General features: G+C 36.3%; 1 protein-coding gene across 1 annotated transcript; it reads left to right on the forward strand.

Moving 5' to 3' along the window:
* Positions 1-3159: 3159 nt before the first annotated feature.
* LOC139975788 (protein DDI1 homolog 2-like) lies at positions 3160-15804 on the forward strand. Its single transcript, XM_071983960.1, has 8 exons — positions 3160-3543; positions 4064-4264; positions 6125-6251; positions 8033-8160; positions 8877-9005; positions 9940-10043; positions 11395-11566; positions 12608-15804. Exons 1-8 carry the CDS (start codon positions 3282-3284, stop codon positions 12805-12807), a joined length of 1323 nt encoding a protein of 440 aa, XP_071840061.1. The 5' UTR covers positions 3160-3281; the 3' UTR covers positions 12808-15804.
* Positions 15805-17395: the final 1591 nt, after the last annotated feature.

The following is a 17395-nucleotide window of genomic DNA, read 5'->3' on the forward strand; positions in this document are numbered from 1 at the left end:
TATAATTACGGTCTCTCGAATAGGTGAAACTACATCAAAGTTCTACATGTATAAAAGCTGTGTAGAAATTAATGAAATTAATTTCTAATGAAACTGGAACAGTTTGGCACAGCCAGGTGCATGGCAGCTTGGAGTGTCTTGGTGAATGGTCACAATGCATTGCCAACACAATAAAAATAAACCAAACAAAGGGCAAGGGGATTAACAATCTCCCACAGTAAACAAACAATTACAAAGCAATTAAAATAAGTATGAAAATATGGGATAATATACAACAAAGATAATCAGTAAGGGTGACACAACAATAATGAAATAGTATAAGCAAATGTCAACCTGATCACCTAATAAAGAGTGACATATATGGTGCACTCATCATGCCTGGTCGGCATGACAACAAGTAAACTGTAAAGTATTAAAATAAAGTGAACCTTCCGAGACGTAGACACTAAATGCACAACTGGTTGCTGAACATACAACTATACTTGCCTATGTTACTCATACAGCAATAACACAGTGCTCCAAAAATAAGTGAAACTGTCTATCCCTATTCGGCATAGCAGTATAAACTAGGAATGTCGTAGGTTAACAAATATATAACTAGAAGCTGGTTGCTCTAATTCCACTACGAACAATATCCAAATAGAGGCGAGTGATTAACTCTAAAATCAATACAACCTCTATGACTTACGTGAAGTCTACAAGTATAAAATAATGTACTACTGGGGAAATCCCTCAGCTAGTAATAATAACAACAGTAGCATACTAACTATGTACTTCAACCCATGCACCTCTTACTAGCTTAGACCACAGGTTGCCATGGCAACTGACACCTCTTGTTAGGCTGCAGGTACCTAAGCGTCCCCTGGGACTAAGAGCAGGCTATAAAACGGAGACTATGTCACCTAGCTTATCTGCTGTAAATATCTGGTCAGATGGAGTCTGTACCAGTGAAGGGTGACTCACATGGCTAAATACATGCTAATACTCTAATCTCTGATAAAGAACAACAAACCTACAATAGTGTCTCGGTTCACAAAATAGTCAATATGCCTACTAACATATTGATACAACGATTGATTCAATATAACGGTTAACAGAAGTTCAGCTATTCCTATCACCATGGCAACTAGTAAAAGTGTAACATTGCATCATGGGATCTAAACATAGCTCAAATAGCGGAAACCAAGTACAACTAAATAAGAACATGAGTACATTACAGTAACGGGTAATGCTAGACGTATCGCAAGAGTACATAATAAACTAAATAAATATCCAAATGTGGGTTCTCGCTAGACCAAATAACCTAAGTACTTTCAATACTCTCCATTTAACTCAATGTAGGTTAGATCATAACAATACACCAGATGGCAAAGGTTGAGGGCATTATAAGTGCCATAATCAACCTTATAAACATACTATAAAGCAACGGATAGCAATAATAATGATCTCACCTGTAGACTCTCTATAGCCATTACAGGTACAAAACGTTTAATTAATAACTTAAGTCTGTGTGCAAGTGGCCATCACAGGAGCAACATAATAATTACAGTCTGTGTGCATGTAGCCATCACAGGATAAATGTAGTAAATGGTAAATGCAACACAATTACACTTAATGAGGGCTGCTAAATATTCTGTGTGCACATTGCCAGCACAGAACTAACATGAATACATTTGCAAGTAAAATACACTATGTATGCACAATGAAAATGAACAAGCTACTGAGGGGTCTGGGGCAAAGTCAAAAGATGAACTCTTACCTGTGTAGAAATTAATGAAATTAATTTCTAATGAAACTGGAACAGTTTGGCACAGCCAGGTGCATGGCAGCTTGGAGTGTCTTGGTGAATGGTAGAGTTGCTTGCAAACTTAGCTGTTTTAAGCCATTTTTTGAACAAAGGGAAGGTTGTTATCCCACCCTACCAGACAAGATTTTACTTAGACTGGCTACCAATACTCCAGGAAGTAGACAAACTGTCTTCCCACATCCTTAACTTACTCCACCAGAGATTCCAGAGAGTGTGAACATACTTACTACACTTAAGGGAGAAATAAGGCAAGGCCTCGTCTTTTAATGTAGGGAATGACAGATAAGTGGTCACTAGCTTAGTGTAACCTTGGAGTAACCTAAATGTGGAACCAGACCACACAGAGACTTAATGGTCCTTCTGGCAGGAATGAGTGTTACCAGAAAATACCACAAATAGATAAAAGGAAATTGGAAAAATAAAAGTGAAGGGGAAGGGTATATTATACAGGGGGACAAAACTATAGACACTACTATTGGGAAATATTAGGGGTGCTACAGTCCAAAGACTCGATCTGTCAACCAGGTCAAATGCTTTTTCGTAGTCTATGAAAGCACAATACACATGGTTTTTCTTTCTTTATTAAACTCTATAGCAGAATAAAGGACAAAAATATGATCCAAGGTCAAATGACCGCTCTGAACCATGCCTGTTCATTCCAATTAGATCTGTACAGTTAATATAATCTTTGATACGATCATTCAATATTGCTGTAAACAGCTTTCCCATACAACCTAGGAGAGTAATTCCCCTATATTGTTGTCTACGTCATCTTTTGAACCTCTTCCTTTATAGATAGGTTTGATAAGTCTAATAGTCCAAGTAGAGGGCACTACACTTCTTGATAGAACACAATTGAAAAGTTTTGTAATTAGCAATACTACTGGAGGAGTGCAGTTTCTTTGAAATTCATTAATAATTTCATCAGCCCCACACGATTTATTACTTTTCAATTTATTAATTTGATGGATAACTTCCTGGTCAGAAATTGCTCTATTTAGTTCGTCGTTGTTTGAGGACTATTGATATCTGTCTCAGCCTAGAAAACACGCACAGAAGTGATCCTAGTAAACATCTAGCGAGTTACTATCTCTATTGTCACTAGTACAAGATAAACGATTAATAACATTCCAGTATTTCTTTGGATTTGAGTTTTTAAGTTGTCTAATTTCTCAATGTAATGCCTTGAAAAAGCCTTGTTTAGATTTCTTTAAAGTTTTTTTGGTTATGTAGTGCTCGTTTTAAAGGAACGTCTGGTACTCTACGACTACGGTGTGCATGATCTGCTGTCTCATGTAAAGATTGCATAGTAACGTGTTCCACGAAAGAATCCGATGTGCAATGTGTACGTACAGTAGTACCTATCGTAGCGATTTATACCTCAATCAGCAGTAGTCATTGTCAACACTACATATCACCGCGGTTAAACAAATCCGTGAATTTTCAAGAAAAATAGACCTAAACAACCAACAAAATGAAAGTTCATCTAACAACATTTACTGGACATTTCGTTACGATGGAAGTAAGTCCTGACATTGAACTTGAAAATTTCAGAGCCTTATGTGAAGTTGAATGTGACATTCCCTCTGCGGAGTGCTTTATTTCATACAATGGAACGCCATTATTGGATGACAAGAAAACGATAGCATCATACGGGGTGAAGGAAGATGACATGCTTTTGCTGGAAAGAAGAGTTGTTTCGCGGAATCCTCAAAGAAGCCAATCTCAGAGTCAAGGTTGGTTAACAAGAAGCCAAAGGATGAGTTCCACATAAAAAGTGTCTGTGGCCTTCGCTATAGTCTTACAGTATTCTTAACGTTAGGCCTAGTGAAGTGTTAATGTTAGTCTAATTACATTAGGCGAAGGCCCTGTAGTACTGGCAGTACTACATTGGCCTATGAAAGTCTTAGGGCTATTTACAATGAAGAGTCAGTCTTTGGCTAATATGCCACAGTGATGAGACAAGCCTAATGTAAGGAGTAGTTTCCCGTCTTTCAAGAGGGTATGAACTATGAAATAATAAATTAGGCCTACAGTAGGCCTATTGGTACTTGGTAGGCCTACTGTAGGCCCAGTTCAAATGTGTTCCTTTAGTTTAAAGAAGTTAGAGAAACAGGGGCAATCTCATTAGTTGTAAATGTGAAACATGTCACAGAAAAGTGAGTGATTCTTCCTATTTTAGATTTTTGTTTTTAGTTCCATTAGCTATTAAGAAGCTCTGTATTTTAAATCAATATATTTCTTGCTCGACCACAGGTTCTCTACCACTTATAGACTTTGGTGGAATACAACTTCCACCAGGTACCAGTCAACAACCCCAAGGTATGCAACCTTCTATGAGGCAACCAGTAGAGCCTGATGCAGCCACCTTGAGACAGATGCTGCTGTCAAATCCTGGTCAGTTATCTCGTCTGAAGGAAACCAACCCTCCTCTTGCCGATGCTGTAGAGTCATTAGGTAGATAGATTTCATGTCACATTTTGTTGCCACTATCCTTAAACTGTAGCAACTGTCAATGTTGCAGTTTCATTAAGAGGATGTCACCAGAAGAAAGGAGAAAAAATAGGAGGGGGAAGGAGAAGAAATACTAGGGTACTTAGGGCAATTAATAGGGAAAGATGTCATTAGCATATCCCTTCCTAGAGGCTTTATCTTGATATAATCAATGTGTAAAAGTTAGAAGAAACGATGATAGTTAAAGGAAAAGGGAGGGGCGTCGATGGATTTGGGGGGAGAGTAGGAATATTGCGTCAATATTTTTCTCTTACATCAATAAGGTGTTGTGTCCTACAGTATTGCTGCACATTTGCCATATGTAATGTATACTAGCACCAAATAAAAGATTCCTACCTTTCCTCTTAATTACCGAATGTCTGGTTATGGGTTACAAAGTTCTGTAAGTATAGAACAACAGACAGCTAATTTTAAATTTTGATTTTGAAAGATGTTGACCAATGTTTATTTTGCCACTAATGGTACAAGAAGACAGGGTTGGCCGGTTTTTACCGGGCGGTTTTTAAACTGGGAAAAACCTCAAATTATATAGAATTCCTAAAAATTCATGGGGAACTTGTGGAGGAGCATAGAAACTACAAGAAAATGGCATCTTAAGGTAGGGGGTTGGGTTACATCCAAAGAACAGCCTTGATCTAAAACTTTGTGAGTTTACCGATTAGACTATTATAAATAATTCAAATAAATAATATATTGGATGCTCAAATCAACCAACTTTATTTTCCTATCGAGATGCATAATTCCATAATCTAGAGAATGGACAAGTATCAAACTGTTGGTGCCTCCTAGGGCTATGGTTCGTCATATTACACGTCACATTGTCTTGTTACATATATATAATGCGACAACATCACAAAAACATGGAAAGTGAGCAAACGTATTCACAGTGTAACTTTTACAACTCGCTCGCCAAGTAGATCTCTCAAAAGTTCAATGAAAACTACATAGAGTGTACTCTGTTAAATTCTTGCAAACTACAGTATGAACTATGAACATGTTTTTGTGTCTGAAAATATAAGTTACATGAAACTAAAAAATACCTGTATAGTGTTCAACATGTCATGCTCGGCATAACAATTTTGCAAAGTGAATATTAGCTGGACCATGTTTGCATCAAGGTAAACAGTTGGGTCGTGTGAATTGCTCGATAGGGCCATTGTGCGTTTAATACTTGAATTGGGCCCATGTGCCTTACATAGTTTCAAAGCAGTTTCTATTGAGCCCCCTGGATTGAAGTTCACCTCAATAGACTGTTGCCTACTGTATTAATTGAATGAACTGTCTGAGCACAGAATAGGCCTGAAGAATTTAGGAGGGGTGAGTGTCCCAGTGTAGACCTATAATGGTTTGGGCAATAGGCAGTGCATACTGCTAAAGAGATTGTGACAGAATAACTATACATGTGCAATATGAAAAATGCTCTTTTTTTCCACAAAAAGTAGAATTAGGTTGTGATAAAATAGCTCAAAATGAAGCTAAGAAACTCCCATATTCAATAACATATGCCTGTCATGAAACAATATCGTGCCTACTGATGACCCTGCATATTACGGACAAGTAATAATAGTTTTCAAGACAGAGGCGGTTTTTGCCGGTATTTACCAGTTTTTCCCGGTTTTTACCTGGTTTTTCCGCTTAGTGGAAAAAACAGGTTTTTCCCGGGAAAATGCCAACCTTGCAAAAAGACTTCAAGTTTGTTATATATATATGGAAGTCTGACATATCATTTGGAAATCTATTCACTGTTATTTATGTGGTAATGGAGGGACTTTAACATGACAGTTTCATTTCTCATTTAATCAGAAAAATTCACAGAGGTTTTACAAAAACAAAGGAAAGCCAAAGCAGACCAGGAGATGCAAAGAATTAGAATGTTGTCTGCAGATCCATTTGATGCTTCAGCTCAGCAGCTTATAGCAGAAGAAATCAGGTGAATATTTTGGATTTAAATTCACAAGCTTACTGTTAAAAATATTCACATTATGCAATATGTTAAAACATTCAATTAGTAATATTATAATAATCATAAAAAAATCCGGATAAATATGGTTAGATTTTTCGTACTACAATAGTGACATATTAAGAGTCTCCCTGACTGAATAAAGCTAATACAAAAGAAATAATTTGAAAGGATATATTTCATTGGACCTACTGTAGCTTTGAAAATTTACAACACGATTTGACTTTCTTTTGATTTTGCTATGATAAAAATCTTGAAATTATTGAAAGTCTTTCATAACTCATAATTTTGGTCCCTCAACTAGATGCTAAAAATGCCACAATTTTATTACTTTTTGAACTGTTTTGGTTATGCTGATTTTCAGGGACATGCTGGGGCTTTTAACCCACGTTAATTCTATATACTGTGGTTAAGGTACAGAATTATGTCACATGTGTGTTAAGTACTACAGAGAAAGAGATTGTGGTTAATCATTTCAAAAATTTATCACCTGAAGTAGACCAGATTTAAGGAACTTTGTTTTCATTGGGAACAGGTATCATTAGCTTTGAGGGAAGGTAGTCGGGATGTGTGGTAGTGCTGAAAGTTGTAATCGATTAATCGCCAGTAGTCGCGATTACACTTTGGAAGTTCGATTTAATCACGCTTAAAACCTAAGTTGCGATTACTCAACTACATGCTAGCACCTCACATAATCTGCTTTTGAGAAATAGCCTAACTTATCAAAAACAACACTAAAGTAGTTTGTCAGCAAATATCGCAAAGTATACAGGTTCTCAAAAGGCTACACTAGCACTGTGCTGTGTTAAAAATCGGCAAGTACCTGCTCCGGTGAGATCATGTGTTTGCTTGTCAGTAATATGCTGTTCTGCAGTGCAACATTCAGTCCTAGCAACGTTTAATCATTGATCGTAATCGCAAATTCGTAATTTAATAATCTTTTACTATTGCCAAAGTATTTGTCATTTCTTCAGACATGTTTACAATTACTCCATAACTGGCCTAGTTCAGATTTATCCGATGTCTGATAGAGTGTCGATTGCGGTGTGATTTAATTTCAATGCCCAAAATATGTGCCTGTTATCGAGCTAGGCTAGAGCCTAGCCTAGAACGTTGAAAGTCCTTCTACAGCAAACTCTACATACTAAACATCACATCGCTACAAGTTTGTATATCTATTTATTGTTTGCGCGTTTTGCTTTCATTAGCGATAGTAGTTGTAGTCGCCTCGTAGATTCATTCGAAAGTTTTTTATTTACTATGAAGGATTTCAAGAAATGTTGTAGCTTGAAAGTTGTTCACAGTTTTTGTTTGGTAGATGCATTAACATGATTTAGACACCACATGTTAAGACATGAAAGAACAAGTAAAGGCAGTGCACCATGGAGAAAGATTTGTTTTGACTGTATTTCTGCAATGTAAAAATGACAGTGATGACGTCATAACTGTAAACCGAGTAATCGCAAGAAGAGCTATGCGATTAATCGACTGCAAAGGAAAGAGTCGACGATCAGCACCATTGTGGGGGGGGGGGGGGAGGGGAAGGATGAAATGATAGTTATACATGGCATTATGTCATTCTTTCAAGTTTTGCTCGTACCACACTGCGATAAATTTGATGACTGTTGTGATAACTGTGTAACGTTTGCTGATAAACAGATTTTCTATTTAGTGCACACATTTTAAATTTTACCTCTACAAATTTGAAAGGATTTTTTGTCATTGATTATCCTCTGTTTGCTAATTTTCAGGCAGCGGAATGTTAATGACAATATGGAGGTAGCAATCGAACACATGCCAGAGAACTTTGGCCAAGTCATAATGCTCTATATCGACTGCAAGGTCAACGGACACCCTGTCAAGGCATTCGTTGACTCAGGTGAGGAGCCATTGTCCGTAATAAAATATCCAGATATATCCAGACTTTCATAACTGGGAGGTATACTTCCCTGGTATATTAGTTTGGTGTATCATCTTTCATAAAAATGAATAGTCTTGCTAACCTGAAAATTTATATTCGTTTCCAGAAATAGCAGAAATTCACAGAATAGTTTATGCTGAAGCTGAACACTTCTATTGTAGTGGTTTGGATGAGGTTGGGAAAAAGTGGAATACCTTTCTCTACAAACTTGAATGATTCTGACATAAAGTAGCAAATTGGAGAATGCAGACAGTCATGCCAACTCGCTGTCCAGTCAGAGATCTGGTCATAGTTATACACTCCAATTATGAGGGGGTTATGGTGTAAAATTGCCCTCCCCTCCCCTCTTCCACCCTGGAAAAGAAAGGGAAAAAAAAGGCAAAACAATTTACCACCAAGTGTAACTTATGTGTGATCATTATTATTGGAGATAAAAGAGAAACCACCATATGGGAATGGTACTAAATGTCTCCATCTCCCTTCAGTCATCACCTTCAACCCCCCCTTCCCCCTTCCCCATTCCCCTCCTATTCCCCATATATCACTCCATAACAGTGTACTTCTACCATAAACCATTATCATAACTGCCTGTTTTCCAGGTTTTGGAGGAACAATATGGTTTGAATAAAAATGTGAATCTCTGAAGTTTCTGAAGTCTAATTTTGTTTTCAAAGGTGCCCAAATGACCATTATGAGTCAGGCCTGTGCTGAGAGATGCCATATAATGCGACTGGTGGACAAACGCTGGGAAGGCATCGCTAAAGGTGTTGGAACTCAGAAGATCATAGGCAGGGTTCATTTAGGTGAGTACTGTATCTGTGTGTGTGTGTGTCTCTGTGCATGATTTTCTTGAACCACTGTGTATTAACACAACATTACTCTTGAATGGGCAGCCTGTTGTTGCATATCAATGTCCATACTGACCTTTGACACCAACTAGTACCAGATGTGGAGCTTGCAATAGCAAAAGAAAAATGGCTCATGAAAAATTTATCGGTACAGGTATTGGTACAGCCATATATAGAGCATTAAAATGGTAGCATACTGTATAATCATTTTGGACTTTGGTCAGTTTTGTCATGATCTCAAGAAAATATTTATATGAGGGGGCAGAAAAAGGGAGTGGAGATGTGAGCATGATATAAACAGACATAAGACAGTATAAGTGCTACTATGGTTTGTAAGTGTACCTATCAGTTACCTTAAGTCATGTGGATATTACACTGACTCAGACATAACGTTGTTGTGTATTGTCTGTGCCAATAGATACGTTACAGCTGGTATTTAATTTGAATGTTGATACTTGCTCGCAAACTGAAAGTGCAGGCTGAGCACTTGTGGCTCCAGGAATATAACCAGTATCAACATGGGGTGTCCATAACATCATCGCTGCACGTTGCAGTGACAATCTCTAGTACAGGAACCCTAACCATAACATATATGTCAAACAAATTTTTATTTCAGTTTTCTTGGAGATATATACATTCTTCAGTATTATATCTGATTTAAAATCCAAGTTTATGTATGCCAGTATTGACTATCAGTTCTTTGGTCAGAATCACATCATGCAATCACTAAGAGTTTTGAAGAATTATTTTGATGACTAATGGAGAGTTCTTGTCAACACTGAGTCTGTGTCATGTTGATGGTTTGTTGTTATGATATTGAGTAAGTACAGATAAAATAATTATAATCATGTTTGTTGATTTTGTTTGTTTGTCATGTTATTATTTTCAGGTCAGATTGAAATCAGTGGAGTCTTCTTGCACACATCATTTACAATATTAGAAAATCAGCCAATGGACATGCTGTTAGGTCTAGATATGCTGAAGCGACATCAGGTAAGTGTACTTACACCATGTTAATGTACTTACACCATGTTAATGTACTTACAACAGGTTAATGTACTTACACCATGTTAATGTACTTACAACATGTTAATGTATATTCATCATGTTAATGTACTTACACCAGGTAAATGTATTTACATCATGTTAATGTACTTATACTGATTAATGCACTTACACCATGTAAGTGTACTTACATGATGTTAATGTACTTACACCATGTTAATGTACTTACGATGTCAGGTTAATGTACTTAATAATAATAAATGAGACTTATATGGTGTAAGTACATTAACATACTTACACCATGTAAATGTACTTACAACAGGTTAATGTACTTATACCAGATTAATGTACTTACACCCTTGTTAATGTACTTTCACCAGGTTAATGTACTTACAATAGGTTAATGTACTTACACCATGTTAATGTACTTACATCATGTTAATGTACTTACACCATGTTAATGTTCTTACACCAGGTTAATGTACTTACACCATATTAATGTACTTAAACCATGTTAATGTATTTACAACAGGTTAATGCACTTATACAGATTAATGTACTACACCAGGTTAATGTACTTACATCATGTTTATGTACTTACAATGTCAGGTTAATGTACACCATTTTAATGTACTTACACCATGTTAGTGTACTTATACCAGATTATACCAGGTTAATGAACTTACATCATGTTAATGCATTACATCATGTTAATGTACGTACACCATATTAATTTATTTCCACCAGGTTAATGTACTTTCAACAGCTTATTGTTCTTACAAGTACCTGGTACAGTTCACTTTATTCTATATATACCATGTTTGACCAGCTTCATTGATATGATTTAATGCATGTTTGGTTGCAAGAGCTCCATGGTGTTGGGAATTCTGAGGGAATGATTTAACTGGCATTGCATAACAAAATGCTGTGCAAGCAAGGACTTTATTAAACATGCTTGTAGCAGCCTTTGTATCCAGGTTCTTACTATTTTCAATAAATACTAAAATATTTCAATATTTACAGTTTGCATTTCTGAGGTTCCCAATTTAGGTATTATACAAACTGTGCTGTGTTAGTTGCTAATACAGTATCATGACTTTGCATTTGGGCAAGCTGTGATAGTAAAATTTATGAATTTTGTATTCTGAGGTTACCATTTAAGTCCTATTCTAATCAATTATGTTTTGTACCCTTTTGTTTCTAAAATAAATTCTTTTTATGCTAATTAATTCACAAACGGTCTGAAACAGCAAAATTACCCTTCAAAAAGCCTCTTATGTGTAATAAGAAAGAAAGGTCTCATTTTTCACAAATGGCACATTTTTTGGTTAATTTGCAGTGCTGTATCGACTTAAAGCAGAACAAACTACAGATTGGCACCTCCGGATCGGAAACTCCTTTCCTCTCGGAATCCGATCTTCCCCCCTGTGCTCGTCTGAACAGACAAGATGGCCCCGAGTCAGAAGACAGACAGTTAGCTGAAGCGTTAGCGAGATCGGCAGATGGTACAGGTAACAGAAAAACCTTAACGCCTTAACGGTGACACAATACTCAACCATCATGCTTAGTATATATGACAGAGATCTACTTGAAGAACTCCCAAACAGATAAGACAAAAATCTTGTTTTGCTTGGGAGATATCCTAGCATTTAAAAAGTATGACTTGGCACTGTCATTCTGTTAATCTGTGATATCATAGTATCTATAAAATCAGAAACTTTTTAAATTCCTCTTTACTTTTCATCTCATATTCTCAAGAAACCATTCTCATCATGTTGTCAATTCAAGGGTTCAATATTTTATATTCAGCATTTTCAAAACCCATCTCCATTACAGGAAATAGACAGTGTGTATTAGATAAAGAAAAAACACACAAATTTGAAGGACATGATGATGTCATATGAAGACTTGACCAAGTCTTCACCCTTGTTTGTGAAAACAAAACAAAAAATGAAATGTTCATATCTGTAATATCTCCGGAACCAAATAAGAGTTTCCTTAGCATGTTTGGGATAAGTTTTTCCTGACAGTTATCACACTGACCAATAATGCTGGTAGGGTGTGTCTCCTTTGATGCAAATCTAGAACACTTTGCATTTATAGGTCAATTTCTCAATGCTGTTTTAAATGGCCAGTCTGGGCTGAAATGAGTGTCGAATCAACCAAAAATAATTCATGATGCATTTAGCATATTAAGAACTACTGTAATCCATGTGTAAAATGTAACAACAATTCATAAAGGAAGAGAAAAGTTGGAAAGCTATTTTGGTGCCATTTTGTCACGCATGTGTGCCGTTAAAGAGAAAAGTTCAAAGGCTGGGCTGTATCTAATGCAACTCTGGTAGCATCCATGGTAACATGGTATTCAATGTACTGTGGTGAAATGGTTATATAGGGATTGCCACCGAGGAAGGGCTGGAAATTTCAGTTGGTAGATAATCATTTAATCCTGCAGTCACTGGTTCAAATCCTCTGCTGGTGTGTTCTTTGCTGCTAATTCTCGTTTTGTATTTTATTCATTTACCTACTTTTAAACTTTTCTGCTCGTACAGCGGGACCAAGCAACACGAACCAATCCAATGCACAAGCTGAACCAAATCCATCAGTGAAGGAAGAAGACGTCGCCAAATTGGTAGAGATGGGCTTCCTGCGAGATGACGTCCTCAGAGAACTAGCCAATAGCAACGGAGATTCTAATCTCGCTGCAGCAAAGCTGATCGCCAAGTCATTTAAAGCACCCGGCCAGCAATGACGAATAGCGGAATAGGAATGCTGGAGAAACCCTCATGAATATTCAACGGAAGCAGGTAACAGAGGACGAACTGACCAATTGTATAACTAACATTCGAGTTTGATTAACAAGGAAGTAGCAGAAGTGTAAAGAAGTTTTGTAAATGAAAATTGGACGTTATAGACTGCCTGTACAGATTGCAATGCTAACTTATTTGATTTGATCTGACACTGATGATAGTGTGTGTGTAGCATTCGACTGTTTGTCTTTTGGGGAGAAGAAGCTAAAAAGTAGAGTAAATACTTGGTTTTTCTGTGGAGTACTTCAGACAGTACCAGCCCATAGGATGTGGTGATTTGGGAGCAACTTAATACTAACTTGGTGCTTGTCATGTTAAAGAGTAGAACACAGTATTCTGTTCTTATGACTGTGGGGCATTACATCCCGTGGGCACCCACTCCTTTTGCGAACATGCAACCGGTAAAACATTTTTATTACTTTTATTATTAATAATCCTCTTGATTTTTGCCTGTGTGTTCTGAATAGGATAGGCTTACACAACTGCAGCATAAAGTTTGCTTTGAAATTTGATATGTTAATATACCATAATGATTATCCCATTATGCCTTGCTGTAGCTCACTTGATGAAGTGGTTCAAAAAGACATTTCAATTACTTGACAATTTATTTTTACTTTAAATTAAGTGTTTGTTTTGAACTTTGGTCAAATACTAACAAGTGTGTGGATAACATATTTGTCATTATGGCATCATTAGAACTTTAATCCTAGCAAGTAATTGGCTAACCGTATTAAGTAAACTGTTATCTTTACGTGAGGTGGGCTGGATGAGTGTTTTAGTTTTATCTGTTACAGTTATAATAAAGTAAATGAGATTATATTTGATATTACAGCCTTACTTGGTTAAGCTCACTGAATATTACCTCATTAGATTCAATATTTGTCGATTCAATAAGATGAGCAGGTCAGGGGTATTCCCCAATTGAAGGTAACTAATTAATGCTATGTTGAATGGATATAATAAAGGCAAAACCCACTGAAACAAGGATATTGTAAATGCATAATCAATATTGCTGTCAGGTGTGTCGACCAAGCTAGCTCTTTGTGATGTGATTGTGGATGGACGAAGGCATAATAGTTTTACATTCATTTCAAATCTTTCTTGTTTTAAATGTGTAACTGTAATTTGTCAGTGCACAGAAAAAATTAACATTGTAGGAAATTGTGCTCTAAATTGACATTGAAAATGTTGGATATGATTATGCTTTAACATAAAGTTTTTCAATTAGTTTCAAATCCTTTGCATGTTTATATCAAAAGATTCCAAGTGCATAATGGACAACTGCAAAACCTCGCATTGAATTATGCACCATCATGGACAATGTTCTATTAATGTGTCATGGTGGTGGGTGGGGGGGGGGTCATGACAGGGATGAACACAGGAGTGGAGGAATGCTTCTTGTTAGATCTCCTACCATTAGCATCTATATTACAAACATTTTGTTTGCGTTTATTTTATTTCTGTTCCTACCTCTGTATAAGGTTTTCTCTCCTTGGAGATACTGTTTATTTGTGTCTGTTTTCATTCCACTGGGCAGTTAGGCCCCCCTTCTTTCAGATGACTCTTACAGTTTTATTTTTGATAGCTCATATTTTTCTTGTTAGTTTTTTTTAAAGTTTAACTTGTAGGGTGGGTAATGCTGTTAGCTAACTATGTAATTTTTTAAGTTTGTATTTCCTTCTTCTGCACATATTATATTTATACGTTCACAGAATAAAGTTGTTTTAATTGTATCTAGTGGATGGAAAGCAGAAAGAGAGCAATTTTGTCTGCTATAAAAATCCCTTAGGTTAGTAAATAGCATCGACAAATGTATTGCAACATTGAGTGTACATCCTGCATGCAACACAGAAAGTTAAGACACAGCAAGTAAATTCCTAATGGTGTTCAGTTTAGCTTTGCATGACAATGATTGTTAGTGCTAGGATGTTAAAAGGGGGGGGGGGGGGGGAATTCCCCCAGTCATGTTATGGGCGGGGGATTTTGTATTGGGAGATTTAAATATTTTTTTTTGGGGGGGGGAGGGGGAAAAATTCATGGTGTTAGTAGCTAGATGTACGTACATATACGTACAGAGATTTGTGACCAATACACACTGTGCAGTGCCGCACTAACAAAGCCATTTTTTTCTTTTGAGAAAGTTTAGACCAATTACATTACTCCTTACAAAAAATCAACAAAACATTATAATATCCGGCTTGTTATTGGCAAGTTCTGTGAATACGGTAATGGTGCAAGTTGCAGGAAGTACCAGGTATTGTTGGGGGAAATTCCCCCAGAGGAAAATATTTTTGCAGACCCCAACAGATAAATTGCTGGAATCCCGTAGTCGCATGTCCTTATGCGAACACTGATCTCAATGACATAGTAACTCTTGGCTGCTATAAAATTGATGCACAAAACTACTTCCAAATGTCTATACAGCAGCATTTTGTGTTGTTCCACCTGATTACCATGGAGATCTTTAAATCTTTCAAACTTTGATTTCAAATTTGAATAAAATAGAATTTTCTTTGGAATGGTGTTCTTATGGCCTTGTCTTTGATTTGATTTCTGGACGATACTGGTTAATAATCTTAATTATATTATTTAATTAATAGTACTGATTAATACAATTGCTAATTATCTGGTGTCTTTGTGTGGAAAATGCTTACAAGGTGTCTAAATTTTAGAGGTTGCAACCGCAAATCGATCAATACTTGGCAGGGTAACCACAATTGCTTCAGTTAACGAACAATTCAAAATGCTGCTGTAGTAAGATACAATTTCATGTCTGGATTTTTAGTATATCCATTGTAATATCACATGAATAATTATTCATAACGAACGGAAGGTTTTGCAAATAAAAAACTTAAAAACAAAAATATGAAAAACAATTGTGTTAAAACACCAAAATGTGCCTATCACAAAACTTGAAAAATACAATTGGCAATTCCAAAGTGTCTTGTTTGTGTTTTCTTCATTGTTTTGTGCCTACAATCATCATGACATAAGCATAATAGTATGATAGTACATATACATTATAAAATTATGTAACAGATTCATTAACTAACACAAAACCTTCAACACCCACCTCCACCTCTTTAAATCTTGGTTAAACTTTTCACATCTATGTAGAGTTACCATACATATTGATTAACCAGGATTTTCCCTTGGACGTTCAAAATATATCACTGTTTTTTACGACAAGCAAAATGAAATAGGGTGCAAAACCCCACTAGACTATAGACGTAGGAATGAGTTTAAATTAATAGTTGATCATTCTGGCTTATCCAGACTAATTAACCATCTTTTTGGTGAGAAAAACTCCTGGTAAAAATTAAAATTACTGTACAGGCAATTGACGCTGTACTAAACTGGTTAATATAGCTGTAATAAAGTACCATTTGGTATGTAGCCCTTCAAACTCCCAAATTTTCTTTGTAGTTTCTCCCTCCCTTACACCTCTCCCCTAGGATGGGGTGGTCCCACTTTTCAACCAAAGATATATGGTATCCCTAGATGTATGTCATATGCAAGTTAGCAATTGTTCACCCAACAAAACCCCCTGCTGCTTCTTTAAGGCCTTTTTTAATCTTGTTACTTTACAGTGCAATGCTTGATGGTCTTTCCATCCTTTGACCATGCCAGGAAATCTAGCTCACAGTTGCAGCTGGTATCATGGAAGAATGTGTAATATAGTCATATTGATATAAATAATAATGATAATAATCCAACAAGTTTTGAGTCCATTCCAAATTAAGCATGTTAGGCCAAAGCAATAAACCCGAACACCTGTCTTGATTTTTGTTGTTCCATTTGCTCTAGCAGACTCTTGGTTATGTTACGTAAGATAACTCTAAATAAAATAAAACTGTTAGCAAACTGCTTATCCACTAGAGAGCCTGTGTAAGAGAATGTGTAAAAGTAAGTTGGCCTGACGTTTAGATCCAAGCAGGATCTTCTTCAGAGGCTAAATGACAAGTAACAGTAACAGAAGGGACAAAAAAAGATAACTCTCCACACGACATCTGATCTGATTTTAAATCAAGCTCTCTGATTCACTGCTATGTAATTGTACTTGATTGTACTAAAACCTAAACTCTGTTATGGATGTTTGCACCTTCTGCCATCTCTTCACTGTTTTCATTTCCCTATTGAATCTCTTTTTAACTTGGCTATGTTTCTTATGATTATAGTCTTTGTTAAACTTGCCTTGATTTCCTGACCAACAAAAGGTAAATTTGTCCAACCCTAATGTGATCCTCCTACATAGCAACCCTTGGGATGGGTACGACTTTAAACCATAAAAAAATTAATAGATTCTTTAATCTTAATGTTCACTCAGTTAAGATTGTAACCAATTACCCTCACAACTGTGCTCACTGCATGGTCACATGATTATGTTCAGTTCAGTTAATATATTTCGCATATACATAGACATACAAAAACAGTGCAGTAATGGTATATACAGGATACTAGAAAAAACATAAAATGTTTATCAAAGCTAGTATTATGTCTTTACTGATACATCTGTGTAGTAAAACTCTC

This window comes from Apostichopus japonicus, chromosome 11 (genome assembly GCF_037975245.1).
Source record: "Apostichopus japonicus isolate 1M-3 chromosome 11, ASM3797524v1, whole genome shotgun sequence".
Taxonomy (NCBI): Eukaryota; Metazoa; Echinodermata; class Holothuroidea; order Aspidochirotida; family Stichopodidae; genus Apostichopus; species Apostichopus japonicus.